Source organism: Spermophilus citellus, assembly GCF_964194105.1.
Source record: "Spermophilus citellus genome assembly, chromosome: 3".
NCBI classification, from domain to species: Eukaryota; Metazoa; Chordata; class Mammalia; order Rodentia; family Sciuridae; genus Spermophilus; species Spermophilus citellus.
Genome location: NC_138184.1, coordinates 127,515,492 through 127,537,632, shown reverse-complemented (window position 1 = coordinate 127,537,632; position 22,141 = coordinate 127,515,492). Strand labels below are relative to the sequence as shown.

Genomic DNA, 22,141 nt, shown 5'->3' with positions numbered 1-22,141 from the left:
TTTGCATATATTTTACTCATATATTAACATGCTTGCCTGACATGCTTGAGTCCCTGGGTTCAATCCCCAGCACGCTGCACCCCCCTGCCCAAAACCGCTAAAAAAAATCAGGAATATTAAATGTTCTACATTTCTTAAGTACTTGCAAGTTGAGGCACTATAATCATCAAACATAAAACCAGTTGGAGTACCAAATGGGGTTTTTCTCCAAACACTATCTGTTTTCTTGAATTTCTTTTCTGATTTAGCGAAGATGTCCCTTCTGTCAAAATTGTTAACCTTCTGAGCTAACTGGTGGACTTGTGTTTTGGACTAAACGGTGCAAGGCTGCAAAGATCAAGAGAAAGAGACAAAAAAGCAAAAAAGGCAAATCTGCACAAAGTAGAGAAAGAAGAAAAAGACACGATGCTAGCAGACAATGATTCTGAAACAAAGGCTATCCAAATTAACCAACTCGGAATCAACAACTGCCAACCAAACAGTAAATTTTCAGTAGAGGTGGTGACTGCCAGCCATCACATTTTTTTTTTTCCTTTACCAATGGTGAAAATCATGAAAGGAACTTTAATCAGTGTAGCTGGCTACACCAGGAAGATAAGAGGATCCATGTCCTTAGGCCTGTCTTCTGATTACTTCTTTAAACCAAAAATTAAGAAGCGTTTTCTTTAGTTGAGGATTTCCTAGAAATCTTGCAGTTGTTGACTTCAAATTTTATTACCCTGTGGTCAAAGAATACACTTGGTATGATTTGAATTATTTTAAATTTCTTGAGACTTGCTGTATAGTCCATATTCCATGTGCTCTTGAAGAGAATGTGTATTTGGTTGCCATTGGATGCTGCATTTTATAAATTTCAATTAAGTTGACCTGGTTGATAATGTCCTTACTGATTTTCTTTCTGTAATCTATCAGTTTATTTTAGAAGGTTCTTGGAATCTCCAGCTACACATCTGGGTAGAACTTCTTACAGTTCTCAGTTTTTGCTTTATGGATTTTGATGATCTGTTATTAGCTACTTAAATATTTGCCCCTTTGTCACTCTTAAGCATTATAGGAAAAAAACAAAAACAACTTTTTTCCCCTAGGTGATTTTTTGGCTCTACAGGCTACTTTGTCTGTAATTAATGTAAGTAATCCCATTTTCATATTCTTTTTCCAACATTTTATTTTTAAGCTATTTGTCTTTTAATTTAAAGTGTATTCATTTTAAGCAATATATGATAGAGTCTTGCTCTTTTTTTCCAATTTATAAATCTCTACCTTTTAACTGTTAAGGCCATTTATAGTGTAATTTTTGACATTGTTGGATTTTTACCATCTTGCTGTCTCTTATTTTCTTTGTTTTCTGCCTGTTTTGGGTTAATTATTTTTGTTATTCCATTTAATCTTTTTCTCCCTTAGCTATACCTTTTTTTTTTTTGCTTTGTCATAATAGGTACTTACCATAATCTACCTTCAAGTGATATACTATCTCACACATCATGTAAGAATCTTATAACAGAATATGTCTACAGTAGATTGTTTGTGTTGCCCCCAAAAATCCATATGTTGAAGTTCGAACCCCTAATTTGATGGTATTAGAGGGTAGGGTGTTAGCACACGAGGGTGGAGCCCTCATGAATGTGATAAGTGCCCTTGCAAAAGAGCGCCCAAAGATCTCTCTTATCCTCTTTCTGCCATATGAAGAGAACAATGAGAAGCTGGCTATCTGCAACCAGGAAGCAGGTTCTTGTCAAAACCCGGCCATGCTGGTGCCCTGAGCCTTTGTAGCTTTCCGAGTTGGGAGAAATGCTTGTTCTTTAAGTCATCCTGTCCGTGATAATTTATATTGATAGTATCCTTAACTGATTGAGACCATTTCTTCCATCTTAAGTTTTTGCAATTGTCATTATAGATTTATTTTATTTGTACATATATTTTAAACCCCAAAATACATTGTTATTGATAGAAAATCATGAGCAATTATATTTTATTATTTTTATTTTTTTTTGTAGCAGCTTTATTTATAATTTCCAAAACTTGGAAATGAGCAAGTTGTCCTTTAGTAGGTGAATGAATGGTACATCTTGAGAATGGAATATTACTAAATATTCCAGAACTAAAAAGAAATCAATCAATTAACACATGGAAAGACCTTAAATACATATTTCAGACAATCTGAAAGGCTACGTGTGATATGATTCCAAATATTTGACATTCTAGTAAAGGCAAAGCTTATGAGGACAGTAAAAATATCCGACTTACATAGGATGGGGAGAGGGTAAAACAGGTGTAGCCCGAGGGCATTTTAGGGCATCGAAACTATTCTGTGTGAAGTTTCATGCAGAATGTTGGATGCATCTACTCAGACATTGGTCAGTGACAGGCATGGTGGCATACAGCCATAATCCCAACTACTTGGAAGGCTGAGACAGAAGGATCGCAAATTCAAGACTGGCCTCAACAACTTGTTTTTTTTTTTTTTTTTTTTTTTTTTTTTTTTGGCACTGAGGATTGAACCCAGAGGTGTTCTACCACTGAGCTATATCCCCAGTCTTTTGTATTTTTAGATAGCATCTCACTCAGTTGCTGAGACTGACCTCAAACTTGCAATCCTCTTGCCTCAGCCTCCCCTAGTCACTGGGATTGCAGGTGTGTACCAGTTTACCTGGCCAGCCTCAGCAATTTAGCAAGACCTTATCTCAAAATAAAAAAATAAAAAGGGCTGTGGATGTAGTTCAATGGTAGAGCACCCTTGTGCCCAATCTCCAGCACTGAAAAAAAACAAAACAAAAACCGACTTAGTTAATAATATACCAATATTGATTCATCAGTTGTAACAAATGTACCATACTAACAGACGCTGTCAATATTAAAGCCACACATCTATGATCCCAGCTACTTAGGAGGGTGAGGCAAGATTGCAAGATCAAGGCCAGTCTCAACAATTTAGTAAGACCCAGTCTTAAAATTAAAAAAAATAAAAAGGGTTAGGGATATAGCTTAGTGGTATAACATCCCTGAGTTCAACCCCCAGTTCAAAAATAAATAAAAATAAAACTAATATTAAAAGCAGCAACCAGAGAAGAAGTATATGGGACCCTTTCTGATGAACAATTATATTTTTAGAGATATTTAGTAAGTTTTTAACTTACCCACATGGTTACGATTTCTGATACTTTTCCCTTTTCTGTGTGCATCTGTATTTCTACCTATCTAAAGAACTTGCTTTAATATATCTTTCAGGTCTGTTGGTAATTATTTTTTTTCAGCTTTTAGATGTCTAAAAAAATCTTTATCTTATCATCGTAGTTGAAAGGGTTTTTGGGTGGGTGGGGGATAGAATTCTAGGTAGATGATCTTTCATTTCAGTGCTTTAAAGACGTTCCCACCATCTTCTGTCTGCGTTGTTTCCAATAAAGAAGTCTGCTGCCATCTGCACTGGTTTCTCTATATGTAATGTGTCTTTTTTAAAACCTGTTTTTTAAAGAATTTATCGCTGGTTTTAAGTGGTTGTGATGTTCTTGGTGTAGTTTTTTCATACTTCTTATATTTAGGGTTTGTTGATCTTCTTGGATCTCTGGCTTTACAGTTCCATAAAATTTGGGAAAATCTTAGCCATTATTTCTTCCAGTATTTTTATTTCTCTCTCTCCCCACTTTCTGTCTCTCTCCTTCTTCAGGAACACCCGTTGCACATGTACCAGGCTTCTTGTAGTTGTCCCACATTTCACTAATACTCTGTTCATTTTTTTGTTGTTGTTTTTTCCTTTTTCTGTGTTTATTTTTGGTAGTTTTTACAACTATGTCTTCTAGTTCATTAATCTTTTCTACTGAAATGTCTAACCTAATGTTAGTTTCACCCAGTGCATTTTTTCACCTCAGATATTACAGGTTTCTTGAAGTTATAGTTAGGTCTTTTTAATATGTTCAATGTTTATACTTACAGTGGTTCCTCTGCCTTATATGGAATACATTAATAATAACTGTTATAGTATCTTTGTCTAACTAATCCTAATAATTGTAATCAAGTTAATATTGGTTTATTTCCTAATTATGAGTTGTACTTTTTTGCGTCTTTGCATATGTTAATTTTTAATGGGTTATCTTAATATTTTTTTTGAGTGCTGGATAGTCTTGTGCTCCTAAAATTATTCTTGATCCTTTCTCTGGGACCCTGATAAGTTACTTGGCAACATTTTGATCCTTTTGGGTCTTGCTTTTAACATTCGTTAGGAAGAAATTGAACAACACTTATTCTAGGACAAATTTTTCCCACTATGGAGGCAAAACTCTTTTCAGTATTCTACCTGATGGATAGTGAATTATGAGGTTTCCCATTTTGTCAGTGGGGGTAGGAACTGTATTCAGCATTGTGTGAGCTTTGGGGGATTGTTCCTCTGATTTGTTGGGTGATTTGTTTTCTAATCTGTCCTAATTAGTACTCAACTGAAGACTTGAAGGGAACTCTCTACAAGTCTTCAGACTTCCCTCTCCTCTTTGATATCTTCCCTGTGAACTCATGCAGCCTTGATCTCCCTAGTCTCCCAGATTAGTCAACATTGTGAGAACCCACAGGCTGCATATGAGCTTATTCCGTAAGCAACCTGGAAACTATACTTTCCGGACCCACTGGGCCAAGAGAGAAGTGGAGCTGATCTGAACAGCAGGCAGCAGATGAAAGAGGAATATATAGAGAGAATAACCTGTGATCATATTGGCAGAACTTGATGGATAGGAAGTATTGAGATGGGCAAGGGACAAGCAAGGACACTGAGCAATTAGGATAGGGGAGGGGAGGCTAGGTACACAGATTAGAAACATCTGCATAACAGTCAGCCTGCCCCATAGGATTAATAGTATGTGTAAAGACTTATGCATGATCTGAAGAAATTGTTAGTGAGATGCATACATGTTTTCATGATTTTTGTAGTCCCTGGTGTAACCAGACAAAGTCAGTGTTTCTGGCAGGGAACTAGAACTCTCTCTGTCTCTCAATGATGCGTTCTCCTTTGCCTTTAATTGGTCATTTATGTCCCTGGTCTTGGAGTTGGAGAAAGATATGGGGCTTGGAGCTGCCATCACAATGACCCTTCCAGGGCTCAGAATTCGAGCTCACCATGACAGCTGGATTCCTGGAACAATTGGACAGGATAAAACTGAAAGGGAATTTTGTGTTTGAAACAGTCCTTTGCAAGCATAGGGTAGAACAAATAGTTTAGCAGCAGCTCCCAGAGAGAGACTGGGGGTGGGGGGCTAGGTTAGCTGGGAGCTGGGCATTTGGCTAAAGATTGGATTCAGGCCAGTTCTCTGAGAACTTATCTATAACCTAATCTGCTAGCCTCAGCTTGGATACCCAGCCAATGAGGGCCCTTCAGAGCAGTCACAGTTAGGAGGGGTAGCTGAAGGAACCAAGGCGGTACTGTGAGTGAGGGGATTCCAGCCCTCCAATCTTGACATGGTTGGTCTCTAGCAGACTGAGAACAGAACAAGGACCTTTGGACAAAAGGTCCAGAATTTTATTCAACAACAGGGGAGTTCTTCAGCAGCCTGAGTGTTTGAGATTGGATGAGGCAGACTTATATAGGAGTGAATTTTGGATCTCTTCAAGCTACTCAAGGAAAAGTGGATTATGGCTCAAGATGGTGGAGATTGGTTCACTAATCCCATAGAGGTGAGATGACCTCTTAAACTGCTTCTTGACACAGGTAATCTTAGACCTGCATATCAGCCTTGCCCTGGAGAAGTCAGCACTTTCCAATATGTACTCATGATGCTATAATGAGGAACCATCTTGAGAAGGTCACATGGGAGCTTGCTGCTTTGGAGAATTCCCTGCATCTTTCTGTCCCCAGGAACCTGCAACAAATACTAGTACACTGTCTCAGTGGGTGTTTCCATTGAGATTTAGTTTAGCCCCTAGAAGTGCCGCTGAGACAAACCTGTGGGAAACTCTACGCAGTGGAATACCAGTTGTGTCATAAAAGGGAGTGGACCTTGCTTTCCCCTTAAAGGCCAGTGGCTCTGGTAGCCATCTGAAGATATTCTGGAGGGACTGAGCAGGCATGTGTTATTATGCCTGGGAGCTGGGTCTCGTAAGCTGGAGTTGTGGGCATTGGATTTTATATGGCCTGCTATGCCCCCTGACTCAGTGCAGAGTTGCTTTGCCCTCGGTGTGGCCTTCTCAAGAGGCACCAGAGATGTAGATGTGTTGCAGTGCTCAGCATCAGAGCACTGATGGAGTGTGCTGAGTTAATCTTTCTTCAGTAAGTTTCTGCCAAGGGAACATTGCATTCCATAGTACCTTGTACTGAAATGCATGGCAGCTGAGAACTATTCCAGCTGGCTCCAATCCCAGTTTACTCTTACTGTTCATCTGTCAAGCAACACAAAAGAAAGAAGGGCAAATAATCCCCAGTCTTTGCTTTCTCCAAGTGGTGCATAGCATAAGAGGACAAGGAAAGAAGTATGATCAACACACATAGGAAACATCAACTCTTGTCCACACAATCAACCACATCAATGCACACAATATTTTCATTTTCTTTCAACTTTTTAAATGTTTTGGCTGTTTGGTCCGTGTTGGGGGGGGGTCCTTTTTTTCTTTTATTTTTTTTCTTTTAAGATTCACATTTTCTTTTCTTTCTTTCATTTTAACTTTTACTTTCTTGCTTTATCCTGCTTTCTGTTTTTGAATTTTCTGTTATTTTGCTTTCCCTTTTCCCCCTCTTTATTAATTTCATTTCTATCTTATTTTTTTATGAGGATTGAGCCCAGGAAAGCTTAACCACTGAGCCACATCCTGAGTCCTTTTTAATATTTTAGAGACAGATTCTCACTGGATTGCTTAGTGCCTTCCTGTTTCTGAAGCTAGCTTTGAACTTGTGATCCTCCTGTCTCAGCTTCCAGAGCTGCTGGGATTACAGGCGTGTGCCACTGCACATGGCTTGAACAATACATTTTGAACAAAGAAATCAGGGGAGAGGATTTAAAAATTCCTAGAATAAAATTAAAATGAAAACACAACATACCAGAGGTGTGAAATACAGAGAAAGCAGTACTAAGAGGGAAGTGTGTAGCTATGAGTGACAACTTTAAAAAAACGTACAGAACTCAAATAAATAACCTAATTATGTATTTCAAGGCTTTAGAAAAACAAGAACAAAGGAGATCCAAAATCAGTAGAAGGAAAGAGATAATAAAGACCAGAGCTGAATTAAATGAAATTAGACTAAAAAAATACAAAGAATCAATGAAACAAAGAGTTGTTAACAGATTGACAAACTCTTATCTAAACTAACGAAAAGAAAGAAGACTTACATTAACATAATTAGCTATGAAAATGGAGACATTAAGCCAGATAGCACTGAAATACAGATGATCAGTAGGGACTGTTTTTAATACGGGGTAAAAATGGGAGTTCATAACCCACTTGAATCAATCTGTGAAATATGGTATATTAAGAACTATGTAATGTTTTGAACAACCAACAATAAAATAAAAAAAAAAAACTATATTTCAATAAAATGGAAAATCTGGAAGAAATGGTCAAATTCCTGAACGTGTCTGATCTTCCAACATTGGACCTACAGGATATAGAAAATGTAAACAGAGAAATAACATGCAGTGAAATTGAAGCAATAATGAAAAGTCTTCTGACAAATAAGAGCCCAGGTAGTCCACTGCTGAATTTTACTAGACTTTTAAAAAACTAATACTGGTGCTACTTAAATTGCTCCATAAAATGGAAAGGGAAGAAATCCTTTCAAACTTATTCTACAAGCCAGTGGTACCCTGCTGCTAAAACCAAATAAGAACATAATGAAGGAAAAAAATACTGTTAAGTCAGGCATGATAGCACACACCTCTAATTCCAGTGAGTTAGGAGGCTGAAGCAGGAGGATCATGAGTTCAAGGCCAGCCTCAGAAATTTAGTGAGGCCGTGAGCAACTTTTTGGGATTCTGTATCAAAATTAAAAAATAAATAAAGAAAGAAAAATGGCTAAGGATATATCTCAGTGGTAAAGCACTCTTGGGTTCAATTCCTAGTAGAAAAAAATAAATAAAAGGAAAACAAAAACCTGTAGACCAATATCCTTGATGAATACACATGTAAAAATGTATATATTATACTTGTAAATTGAATTTAAAAGCACATTAAAAATCAGTCATGCACCATGATCAACACGTTGCTTTCATTCCAGGGGGTGCAAGAATGGTTCAACATATTCAAATACATTAATGTAATAAAACATAAAATAGAATCAAGGACAAAAATCACATGATAATCTCAATGGATTCATAAATTCCTGTGATAAAATTCAGTAACACTTCTTGATTAAAAACAAAACAAAAAAATCACTGAAAAAAACTAGGAACAAAGATCATATCTTAGCATAATAAAAGCTATGTACCACAAACCCAATTCAAGAATCATTCTGAATGTGGAAAAACTGGAATCATTTCCTTTAAAATCAAGAATGACACTAGGTTGTCTACTCTCACCCTTTTATTCAGTGTCATAGTTGAAATTTTAAACAGAACATACAGGCAAGAGAAACAATCATAAGTGATACAAGTAGGAAAGGAGGGAGTTAAATTATTCCTGTTTGCAGATGATATAATTCTAAACTTAGAAGACCTTAAAGACTCTACCAAAAGACTCTTCAAACTAATACATAAATTAAAAGTTGCCTCAAAAATATAGAGATAAATCTAACCAAGGAGGTGAAAGACCTCTATGATGAAAATTATAAGACACTGAAGAAAGAAATTGAAGAAGATACTAGGAGATGGAAAGACTTTCCATGTTCATGGACTGGGAGAATTAATATTGTTAAAATGGCCCTACAATCAAAAACAATAAAAGGGTTCAATGCAAAGTACCAAAGACTTTCTTCATAGAACTAGAATAAAAGAATCCTAAATTTCATATAGAAGCACAAAAGACAAAAAAACTAAGCAATCCTGAGCAAAGAGCAATGCTTAGAGCATCACAATACCTAATTTCACAATATATTCAGAGCCATAGTTATAAAATCAGCATGCTATTGCCACAAAATAGAAATGGAACAGAATGAAACAAAATAGAGGACCCAGAATTAAACCCATACACCTGGAACTATCTGATTTTCACCAAAGGTGCCAAACTATACGTTGGAGACAAGACAGCCTCTATAAATTGTGCTGGGAACACTGAGTAATCACATGTAGAAGATTGAGCCTAGAATAATATCTATCAGAGCGAATAAAAACCAACTCAAAATGAAATAAGACTTTAAGATCTGAAACTTTGAAACTACTAGAGGAAAACATAGGGGAAACACTTTAGGATATTGGCACAAACTATAACACCCTAAATAGTCCTCCAGTAGCTCAGGAAATAATATTAAGAACTAACAAATGGGAATACATCAAATTCAAAAGCTGCACATCAGAAAAATAATTAACAGTGGAAAGACTGTCTAAAGAATGGGAGAAATTTTTGCCAGCTATTTATCTGACAGAGAATTAATATTCAGAATATACAAAGAACTCAAAAAAGTTAACAAAAGAAAAAAGTGATCTAATCAATAAGTGGACAAATGGATCTAGATACTTCTCAAAGTAAGTACAGATTTTATGTATGTGTGTATAAATGCTCAACATCTTTAGTCATCAGGGAAATGAAAATCAAACCTTATGTTAAGATTTCATCTCACCCCAGTCAGAATAGCTATTACCAAACAAAACAACAACAAAACAATAAACCAAATGCTGCAAGTATGTGGGGAAAAAAGGAACTCTATACACTGTTCATGGGAATGTAAATTAGTACTGCCACTATGGAAATCAGTATGGAGGTGCTTCAAAAAACTAAAAGTAGAACTATCATATGTTCCATCTATACCACTCCTCAAGGAAATGAAGTCAGCACACCACAGAGACACCTGTACACTCATGTTTATAGAAGCACAGTTCACAATAGCCAAGATCACTCTAGTTGCCTGTCAGCAGATGAATGGATAAAGGAAATGTGGTTTATACACAATGAAGTTTTATTCAGATATAAAAAAATGAAATTGAGTCAATTGCAGGAAAATTAATGCAATTGGAGATAAGTATTGCATGCATTCTCAAATATGTGTTAAGTAAAAAAATAAAAAGATGACCTAAAAATAGAAGACTAGGGAGGGGTTAAGGGAGCCAGTGAAGAGGGGAGAAGGGAGGGGGCAAGAGTTGGCAATAGAGATGGTTGATGTGACCAATGCATGTGTGGAAATGTCACAATGAAACCTATTAATTTGTACAGTTAATATGGTTAAAATAATTATAATAAAAATAAATAATACTACTTCTTAAAATGCTGTTATTTGAGGGAAAACCCCTCCTTATCAAGCCTGGAAAGAGTCAAGGACAGAGGTGGAGAATACATGATCACACTTGCAGGGGACAAGGGAGGGTGGGGGTCTGGAATGGTGTAAAAGCCTGTTAGGGACTTAACTGTATGGAGGGAGATAAGGGGAAAGGTGGAAGTTCCCCAAAGTGTGGCCCTTTAGAGCTTCTCTTGGAACCCAGCATTCTGAAGGTCAGACTGGGCTGGGCTGCAGTGAGAGATCTCCAGGAGTCAGCAGGATAAATCAGCAAGGTTTACAGGTCATCAAGGGAATACAGCACTGTAGTCCTCCAGGAGCCACGCTGATGGACATTAGAGATTCCTTAGCTCTTTTCAGCATGGAAAGGTGGGTGGAGGGGTCCAGGGCCACGTTGAGGATTCTAGGCCAGAAGCCGCGGGTGGTCCTCACTCATCTTCAAGGGGTGGCTTGTGTGACTTTGTCATTCCTAGAAGTTAGTGGGGGGACATTAGGAATGTCTACTCCAGAGCCATCAAGGAAGAAGGAAGCCACTAGGATCTGTTCAAGGTGGGCTGCTCAAGTTTCAGCCTTCCTGAAAAAATTCAGGGGTGGGTGCTGCTCTGGACACTCATCCCACCTAGCTTGCCTTGTCTGGGCCACTCTGATCTTAAGACTCGATCTGAGGGGCAGTGACATGATGCAGAGATGTATGCCATCGCTGATTGACATGTTGTGGATTTTTTGTGGAAAATCAATTATCAAAGGAAAATAACATGAAACAAAAACTCTGTTCCAAAATTAGGAACTATGTCCTCTACCCTGGGGCCTGAAGATGCTTGATCTTAGCTGTTCCCTGTGCTAGGGAAAGTTTTTTTTTTTTTTCCCTTCTCTATATCCTCCCCAAAAGAAGTGGTTCTTAGAGCTGGAAGGATTCTAGATGGTTCAGTGGGAGAGGACATCAGAAAGTTCATTTATAGTGATTGTATCTGAACATTAAGAAATGTACTGCCCTAGTATGGAAGAACAAATTGTCTGTGCTGATCTCTCTCAGCAAATGTCGTGTGTCCCTTGCAAGAGGGCACAGAGGGAGAACGGGGCCACCATGTAGTGTAGTGCTCTTCCCTCATAGGGAGGGCAGTGTCGATTCTAGGTGCTGGGCTGGGTGTTGCTGATCTCATTTGTTGGACTGAGGACTCTTTGTCAGGGTGATGGCAAGAGTCAGCTACAGTACCTGTCAATGTCCCAGGAAGTTGACAAGTCAGGCTGTCTGTTGTTTGGCTTGGGTTATTGTTCCATAATGATAGGTTCCTTAGGTGGGGACCTCCTCTGAAATGCTACATTCTGGTCAATAGATGTGTCTTGGTGGAGAAATTCTAAAATATAAGCACAAGTGAGAAGGGAAATGTCTTTTGAAAAGAACTACTGTCAAGAGAACATTTTGGAAAGTTGTGACTGTGCATCTGTCATGTGACCCTGTTGTGTGTCACCCACAAGTCTTTAAAATACTAGTTTCCTGGCAGGTTGGAATTCTAGAGAATTCCAGTGGAATTTCATCTCATTGAAACATAACAGTATAACTTCTGCTTAGTTCATAAAATCAACTGGCATGGGGAAGAACTACATTTTCCAGTCAAGTTTCAACAAAAAAAATCTTTGCATCTCTATGTGGACTAAAACCTATATAATGAGTTAGGAAGGACAGCTACTTGGACAGCTCATAATCCAGGTGTTGACATAACAGAACTCAGAGGCAGACTTTTTTTATAATTTTTTTTTTTTAATATTTACTTTTTAGTTCTCGGCGTACACAACATCTTTGTTTGTATGTGGTGCTGAGGATCGAACCCGGGCCGCACGCACGCCAAGCAAGCGCACTACCACTTGAGCCACATCCCCAGCCCAGGCAGACTTTTTTTAATCACAATGTAATAAGCCAAGGTTTTATTCTTAATCAAACATTCAATTGCATTGTTATCACTAAAATATTAATATTTACATTGGAAAGAGGATAAATTTTTTGTTCCATTAATAAATACAACAAAACCAATATTTATTTGTTTGATTTTTATTTATTTTAGTACCAGGGATTGAACTCTGAGGAGCTTACCCACCAAGTCATATCCCCAGACCATTTTAAAATTTTTTTTATTTTGAGTTGGTGGTCTCTAAGTTGCTTAGGGCATTGCTAAGTTGCTGAGGCTGGCTTTGAACTTGGGATCCTCCTTCCCCAGCCTCCCAAGCCGCTGGGATTACACAAAACTGCTTCCTCTTCATCTCACCCTTTAAGAATCTTTCTTCTTTGTGTATTAGAGGGTCACACAGTAACACATAATAATGTGTGCCCCATGGAGAGAAACATGTTCTAAAGGTTATATTGAAAGGACTGTAAGATGAAAAGACAACCAGAGACTGGAAAATAGAGGCCACTGACCTTTGAGTGAGACCCAAAGCAAGACATGGATTTCATGAGCTTGCTGCCTGTGTTGCACCTAAACAGTAAAGGCTTGTGGCAGGCGCATGCCCATGTTGCCTTCTGTGACTTTTCTTTCCAACACAGTCCATGAACCCTGAGACCCTTTCAGAATTGCCCATGGCCATGTTCTACTGTTTGCAGATCTGGCTCCAGGCTGTCTGGGCAGCCCGTGCACAGCTCTGCTCTGACCTGGAGGTCATGGCCCAGGGTTGTCTCTTTTGTCTTTGCCCACTGTGTTTTGCTTTTGCTAAAAAGCAGGATAAACATATTGATGGTGCTGTCTTCATAGGTCCTGCTGATTCATTGGCCATTTTTCCTCAGAAAACACCTAATGGTGGGGTCCTTCCCAGCACAGTCAGGTGATCTTGTGGTCAGGGTGGCCTCATGCCCAACCCCCGCAGTTCGGGCCTCCTCACATCTCTCCTTGGAAATCTCCATTTCCTGATTTAACTGATAGAATCACTACATGAAGTCTAGCAGCAAGTAATTAGCCAATAGTTCAACTTTAATCATAGCAATCCTACCAAGAAGAGAGACTACGGTTTTAAGGCCAAGGAGGCCACATACCCTCTCTGGAGCCCTTGATGAGTACAGCCCTAGAAATGGGCCTCTAAAAACAGACATTTTGTACATATTTTATAACAAGGATACAGTAGCACGGAGAGATGCAAGCTGCCTATCACCCCCAGGACATGAACCATGGTGCTGGTCTCTGAGCCATGGCCTTTAGCAATAGGTCTTGGGACTTCAGCAAGGATGTGATTATGCAATTTCTACTATACCCAGAAGTTTGGTGCCCTTAAATACTGGCACATGTAGATTTCCAAGGCTGAGCTCCTTGTACATCAGATTTTCTGTGATGGATGTAGTGATTCCCGTGGCTTCTGTCTTTGAAGGCTGCCTGTGCCACAGGCCATGGGCCCTGCCAGCAGCACATCTTAAGCCCCCTGGTGGCTCATGCTGCTGTTTTCATCAGCCTCTGCAGAGCCCTGCAGCTGGTGGTGAGCAGGCTAGGACTAGGCTAGGACTAGGACTGTGCCTGCTGTTCACTTCGGAGCCTCTGGTTTCCTGTTCTAGGAGATGGTGCTTATTACTGGCCAGAACTCGTAGGTCCACCCCACCAGGTCCCCACAGCAATCTCTCTCTCTCTCTCTCTCTCTCTCTCTCTCTCTCTCTCTCTCTCTCTCTTAGAGGATTATAGTTACACATAGTAATTGGGTTCATTTTGACAAAATCATACATGCATGGAATTTGATTTACCCATTTCAGTTCCTGTTCCCTGCCATCACCTTTCCCTCTCCTTCTTCATCCTACTTTTCTCCTTCCTCTGTGCTTCTGATCTTCCTTCCACTTGTTTATTTGTATATTTTTGATGGGTGCTTTCTACATATACATAAAGGTGGAATTTCCTGTGTTGTATATATACATGCATAGAGTGTGATTTTGTTAAACTTATTCTGTATTTCCTCCCCTTTGGTGTCCCTCTTCCCTCCTTCTCAATCTTCTTCTACTGCACTAATCTTCCCTATAGCTTTATGAAATCCAATCCCCACACCTCTTCCCCCCCCCCCTTGTTTTGCTCTAACTTTTATATATGAGAGCAAACATTTGACCCTTGATTTTCTGAACCTGGCTTATTTCATTTAGTGTGATGTTTTCCATTTCTATCCACTTAGAGGTAAATGCCATAATCTCATTCTTCTTTATGACAGAGTAAAACTCCATGGTGTATAAACCTTATATTTTCTTAATCCATTCATCTACTGGTGGGCACCTGGGCTGGTTCCATAACTTGGTTATTGTGAATTGAGCTGCTATAAAATATTGACCTAGCTGTATCACTGTAGAATGGTGATTTTAATTATTTTGGATAAATATCAAAGAGTGGGGATAGCAGGTCCATATGGTGGTTCCACTTCTAGTTTTTTGAGGAATCTCCATACTGTGTTCGAGAGTGGTTGCACTAATTTGCAGTCCCATATATATAAGTGTTTCTTACATTCTCGCCAGCATTTATTATTATTTGTATTCTTGATAATTGCCACTTCAACTAGAGTGAGATGAAATCTTAGTGTAGTTTTGACTTGCATTTCCCAGATTTCTAGGGTTGTTAAATAATTTTTCATATATTTTTTGGCCATTTGTGTTTCTTTTTTGGACAAATTCTATATAGTTCTTTTGCCCATTTATTAATTGGGTCGTTTGTTTTGTGATATTAAGCTTTTTGAGTTCTTTATATATACTGGATCAGAGAAGTGTCTGGCAAACATTTTCTGCTATTCTGTAGGCTCTCTCTTCATGCTGTTAATCATTTTCTTTGCTATGCAGAAGGTTTTTATTTTGATGGCATCCCACTTATTGATTCTTATCTTTATTTCTTCAGCTTTAGGGGTCTTTTTAAGGAAATTGGTGCCTGCACCTGTATGATAGAGTATTGACCCTTTGTTTTCTTCTAGTAGTTGAAAAGTTTCTGTTCTAATTCCTATGTCTTTGATCCACTTGGGTTTGACTTTGTGCAGGGTGAGAGATACAGATCTAATTTCATTCGTCTACATGTGAATATCCAGTTTTTCCAGCATCATTTGTTTAAAAGACTATCTTTTATCCAACATGTAATTTGGGCACTTTTGTCAAGTATCAGAGGACTGTAAATATGTGGGTTTATTTCTATCTTCTAGTCCATTGGTCTTTAAGTCTATTTTGATGCCAATACCATGCTGGTGTTGTTACAATAGCTCTGTACCATAATTTAAGATCAGGTACTGTGATGTCTCCTGCATCACTCCTCTTGCTCAGGATTTCTTTGGCTATTCTGAGTCTCTTATTCTTCCAAATGAATGATGAATGTAAGGGCTGTTTTTTTCTAGATCTGTTTTTTTTTCCTAGATTAATTCCCAAGTATTTTAGTTTTTCCAGGTCATTATAAATAGGATAGTTTTCCTTTCTCAGCAGGATCACAGTTGTAATGCAGGAAAGCTATTTATTTATGAATGTTGATCTTGTATTCTACTATGCAGTTACTTGATTCTTATAGATATAGGATCATATCATCAGCAAACAGATAAAAATTGACTTCTTCTTTTCCTATTTGTATTCCTTGGATTTCCTTTTATTGCATGATCACTTTGGCTGATGTTTTGAGGACTATACTGAATAGGAGTGGTGGTGAGAGTGTCTTGTTTCTGATTGTAGAGGAAATGCTTTCAGTTTTTTTTTTCATCTTGTATGATGTTGACTTTGGGTTTGTCATAAATGGCCTTTACAATGTTGAGGTAAGTACCTTTGATCTTCTTTAGCATTTTTATCATGAATGGGTGCCATATTTTATCAAAGGCCTTTTCTGATCATGTGATTTGTATCCTTAATTCTGTTTATGTGGTGAATTACATTTATGGATTCATGTATGTCTAGCAACCTTGCATTCCTGTAATAAAATCCATTGATCATAGTGTATTATCTTTTTGATGTGCTTTTGAAAGGAGTTTACTAATATTTTATGAAGGATTTTTGCACATTTGTTCTTTAAGGATATTGGCATTTTTTGTTTGTTTGTTTTGTTATTGTTCCTTGATGAATCTTGGGTTTTGGTATCAGGGTTCACCGGCTTCATGGAATGTATTTGGGAGTGTTCCCTCCCTTTCAATTTCATGGAATGATTTGAGAAAGACTGGTGTTAGTTCTTCTTTAAAGGTCTGGTATAATGCAACTGAGAATCTATATGATCTCGGACTTTTCTCTTTTGGAAGACTTTCAATTACTGTTTCAAGTTCATTACTTGATATTGGTCTGTGTAGGTTTTCTATATCTTCCTGATTAAATTTGGGCAGATCATTTATGTCTAGAAATTTGTCAGTGTCATCCACATTTTCCAGTTTATTGGAGTATAAATTTTCAAAATAAGTTCTGATAATCTTCTGGATTTCAAGGGGTGTGTGGCAATATGTCCCTTTTCATCTTATTTTGGTTATTTGGGTTTTCTCTTGCTTTCTTCTGGTTTGGCTAAGAGTTACAAATACTGCTTATCTTTTAGAAGAACCAACTCTTTGCTGCACTGATCCTGTGATTTTTTATTCTCTATTTAATTAATTTCGGATCTGATTTTAATTATTTCCTGTTTTCTACTGATTTTGGAATTAGTTTTTTTCCCCCCCTAAGGCCTTGAGTGGTAGCATAAGCTTATTTATTTGGGATCTCTCTATTTTTTAATGCAGGCAGTCAATGCTTATACATTTCCCTCTTTGAACTGCTTTCATCCTGTCCCAGAGATTTTTATGTGTTTTATCTTTGTTCATGTTCATTTCTAAGAATTTTTTATTTCTATTCTAATTTCTTCTTTGATCCATTCTTCATTTAACTGAGTATTATTCAATATCCATGTGTTTATATGGTTTCCAATGTTTTTCTTGCTGTTAACTTCTGGTTTCATTCCATTATTATCTGATAGGTTGCACAGGATTGTATAAGTTATTTTGTATTTATTAAAATACAACATGGTCTATTTTGGAAAAAGTTTCATTAGCTACTGAGAAGAAAGTAAATTCAGCTGTTTGGGGGTAAAATATTCTGTAGATGTCTACTAGATCCATTTGACTTATATTAAAATCATAAATATCTTCCTTGAATGGCCCATTGGTGATAAGAATGTGTCGAAAGCCCCCAGTAGTTTTTTACTGAGTTCTATCTGGGATTGAACATCAAGAGGAAAAAAAATATCTATCTATATCTATATCTATATCTATCTATATCTATCTATATCTATATCTATATCTATATCTATATCTATCTATCTATCTATCTATCTATATATATATATATATATATATCTGTAAGGTAATTTGAACATCAAGAGGATATATATAAAATTAGGTGCACTAATTGGATTATATATTTTTACTATTATTATATCTTCTTGTTGGATAGCTCCCAATACCAGTCCATAGAGACCTTCTTTGTCTTATCTGGTTAACTTTTGCTCAGCATCTGCTTATCAGTTATGAGAATAACTACACGTGCTTGTTTTCAGATTTCATTTGCATGGAATATTTTTTTCCATCATTCTACTTTCAGCCTGTGAGGTCTTTGCCCATGAGATCAGTCTCTTGCACACTGCAGGTAGTTGGATCTTGTTTTTTGATCCATTCTGCTAATCTATGTGTTTTAATTGGGGAGTTGACACCATTTACATTCAGTGTTATTATGTACATGTGTTTTTATTTTTCTGCCATTTTGGTTTGTTTGCTATATTTAACTGTCTTAATTTTCAATTAACTGGCTGCTCTTCTAGTGATCTTAATCTCTTTGGGAGTTTTGGGTTTGCTTTTGGTTTCCTCCATTTGCAGTATGTCTTGAGTATTCTTTGTAGAACTGGCTTAGAGGTCATGAGTTCTTTTAGTTTATCCATGTCATGGGAAGTTTTTAATTCTTCACTGAATTTGAAATATAGCCTTTCTAGAGACTGGTAGTTGTTTTCTTTTAGAGTTTTGAATATCTCATTCCAGGCCCTCCTTGATTTGGGGGTCTGAGTTGGGAAGACTTGAGATGAGCCTATGGTTTGCCTCCAAACGAGACCTGACATCCCACAGCATTGTTGTCTCAATGCCAGAGGGATATGAGCTCTCATGAAGGAAGACAGAGAAGTTCTAGAGGGAACTTTGGGTGCCTTAGGGAAGTATCCACTGCCTGATACTGGGCAAACAGACCTGGGTGGATGCCTGGAGCTGGTGCAAAGTATCTGTTTCCCAGGAAGTGGCTAGGGATGGGGCAGACCCTGAAAGTGAGGGAAGCCATTGTTTGTCCTTTGAAAATTACAGTAGTAAGGGAAGTGATTTGTGCATACATCTGTGAATCCCCCAGTTCTATAATCTGGCTCTGGTCCCTGTGTCTGGTGGGATGGAAGGGAAAGCCCTAGTATGGACCATTCATTCACACAAAGTCCAGTGTGGATGATCAGAGAGAAGCTGCAGTGGGCAGGTAAGGGAGGTGAATGACTGATCCTCATGATCTCCATGCCCCTCAGGCAGAAGAGGAGCGGGATGATATGGAGAGGGTAAAGCTGGACAACAAGAGGATCCTCTTTAACCTCCTTCCAGCCCACGTTGCACAGCACTTCCTCATGTCTAATCCCCGGAATATGGTGAGCACCTTGCTATATGGTTACCACATCCTGTGCCCCTACTGAAGTCTCCTGGGATCTTCTGAGGTGTCAGAGGGTCCTGATATGCAGGTGAAGATCTGGTTTGGATCCACCCTCTTTTCTCTGTTTCAACTGGAGGCCTCCCTTCCTGAAGGGTGTTGTGATTTAGCAGACTCAGCTTCTCACTGGGCCACCTGGCCTGTGCCTGAGGGCAGGGCCAGTGCTGGGTCATCAGGAAGCTCCTGGGGCCCCATTTGACAGGAGTGTTTGATTTAGTTTTCTTCTCCCCTTTGAATCATGGGAAAGAACATAGTATTTAGTATTATTCCATCCAAGGCAGGGTAAATGGGCTTTAATAAATCCCAGATGTGGTTTCTCAAGACTTAAAAATTTCAAATTACCTTATAGATAATTTTTGGCCAATGCATACCTTAAAAAATAGAGCATGCCTGGCCATGGAGTGATTTGCCTTGTTACATATGCTTGAAACCTCTGAAGACTCCTTTTTCCCTTCCCTTTGCTTAGTGTATTGGGGTTGTTCAGAACTTTTAACAGCCGTAACTGCTATAGCAGTAAGTTAGAACATTAATATAGTAGAAGCCAGGTGCTTTAAAAGGCCAAATTTAAAAATGAAGAAATGTGGATTGGTCTTTTAAGGTCCTAAAGGCAGAAATGAAACCCCTAGTTTCAGCTTTGATCTTCTTTGGTCTGAAGTCGCTCCAGGTGCTAATTGTTCATCTGGCTGAGTTTTGCAGCCATGCAGTGCAAGGCTTTCCTAAAATTCTGTCTTTTCCTATGGCCTCTTCACCTTCCTGGCCTCCAAGAGAAGGTGGGACATAGGGGTCTTCCCTGAGGTATGAGTCACATGACCTGAAACCCCTGGAACCTATCCCCCTGTCTGTAAAACAGGCTGGGCCCATGCAGCCTGGATTGTCCCTAGCCCAAGTGCTGCTCTGTCTACCCCGGCCTGGCAGGATGACCCTTCTGTTCTTGCAGGACCTCTACTACCAGTCCTACTCCCAGGTGGGTGTCATGTTTGCCTCTATCCCCAACTTCAATGACTTCTACATCGAGCTGGATGGCAACAACATGGGAGTGGAGTGTCTGAGACTCCTCAACGAGATTATTGCTGACTTTGATGAGGTGAGGCCATGCTGTATTGTCTGCTTACATCTTACTGATTGGTTTTCCCTGCACCTACTCTAATATGTCATGCTCTTTAGACATGTAGGGAGTAAGCACACACATCTCCTTTAGGGTCCAGGTCAGTTGTGACAATTAAAAAAGGAGGTGTTTACACTAGGATGGGAGACAAGAGCTTGACATCTACAGTGACCAGGGCTGTGCAGCTTCCTCTGTAGATGGGCAGGCAGTTGGGTACCTCCAGGTATCTTCTCCAGTCAGATACTGTGTCTGCCTGTTGCTGCCGTCACCAGAGACCCCATTTCCCCCAGTGACTGTGAGCTCAGTTGCAGGGGCAGGGATGGGTCTTGACCATTCCTCCTTGCTGCCTTTTTCAAATGCAGTCCCAGAACCTATCTGGCATCCAAAAGAAAGAGGTTGGGTTGCTCTGCACAATGTATTGGTCAGCTTCCGAGTTGCTCCCAATAGCTGATGACTACAATGATGTCTCTCAAATGTTCTATAATGTTTAACTGTCTTGTTTTTGACAAAGCTCATGGACAAAGACTTTTATAAGGATCTAGAGAAGATCAAGACCATTGGAAGCACTTACATGGCTGCAGTGGGGCTGGCGCCCACAGCAGGAACCAGAGTGAGTAATGCCCCTGTTGTGCCTGGGCTTGAGTCCAGTCCTGCTCCAGAGGACTCTGGGACCCCGGGAAGGTCCCCACACTGGGGTTGGTTTTTCCCTTCATTGGATCAGGAAAGTGGATCCCAGCCTATCTTGTCAAGTTGCTGGCTCCTTCCAGACATGATCTCTTAGGGAAAATCCACACAGAAAGTTGATCACAAGGGCTTCTCTAGCTTTGACCCACCCTCTTATCCCTACTTGTTCCCTCTTCTTCCTTCCAGCACTGCACCACTGAGTATTCTCCTTCCTCAAAGCAGAACTGTGAATATGAAAATAAATATGGTTAATAGCTATTAAATAAATTGATTCAATAATTAACATCTTCCAAAACAGAAAGCAGCAGGCCCAGACGCATTCATTGTAATAGTTTTTTTTTTCATGAAGAATTTTATGTATGTATATAAATTTGTGGTGCTTGGTATTGAACCCAGGGCTAAATACATGCTGGGCAAGTTTTCTACAGCCCCCAGATGCATTAATTGGCAAATTCTACCATTCAAGGAAAAAAAATGATACCAATTATCTTCAGTTTCTTCTAGAAGATAAAAACAGAACACTGCTAACTTATTCTATGAGGCCAGCATCACCCTGATCAGAAATTCAGACAAAAATACACAAGAAAGGAAAGCTATATACTAGTATTTGTCATGAGTATGCATTAGAAAATTGAATTCAGTAATGAATGAAAAGAATTATGAACTAAGACCAAGTTAGATTCATTCCAGATATATAAGGCAGGTTCAACATTACAACTTGTGTGAACTTCATCACATCAATAGGATAAAGAGGAAAAATGATTTCATCATATTAATCTAGGTAGAAGAATCATTTAACTATATCCAACACTCATTCCCAATAAAAACTAGGTAAACTGTGAATGTAAAGAAACATCCTCTACAAAACAAACAAAAAACAAAAAACAAAACCTATAGCTTAATATCAATTAGGAACTTTCACCCTAAGATCAGGAGCACAGTAAGAATTTCCTCTCTCTCTAATCCTTTTCAACATTGTATCAAAAGTCCTATCTAAGCAATAAGACAAGAAAATAAAATGAAAGGCATGCAGATTGGGAAGAAAGAAAATTGTCTTTGTTTGCAGATAGCATGATTATTTGTGTAGTAAATTTGAAAAAATCAACAATAAAAAAAATCCTGGAACTAGTAAGTGATTCTAGCAAGGTTGCAGGATATAAAGTTTAATATATAAAATTTAATCGCTATCCTATATATCAGCAGTGAACAATTGGAATTGGAAATTACAAACACTATACCATTTACATTAGCACCAAAAAATGTTAGGTATAAATCTAACAAGATATATACAAGATCTATATGAAGGAAACTATAAAGCTCTGATAAAAGAATTCAAGAAAGGTATAAATAAGTGGAAATATATTCCATGTTTTTG

The 22,141-nt window shown here is 38.5% G+C and overlaps 1 protein-coding gene across 1 annotated transcript in view; it reads left to right on the top strand.

Moving 5' to 3' along the window:
- ADCY1 (adenylate cyclase 1) overlaps window positions 1–22,141 on the top strand; it is a gene marked incomplete at its 5' end in the record, with an annotated part of 147,218 nt that overhangs the window by 109,180 nt on the left and 15,897 nt on the right. Inside the window, 3 exons of the mRNA XM_081286805.1 lie at window positions 18,802–18,918; window positions 19,915–20,061; window positions 20,594–20,692. Coding sequence (XP_081142931.1) covers window positions 18,802–18,918; window positions 19,915–20,061; window positions 20,594–20,692 — 363 coding nt within the window. The remainder of the gene's footprint in view (window positions 1–18,801; window positions 18,919–19,914; window positions 20,062–20,593; window positions 20,693–22,141) is intronic.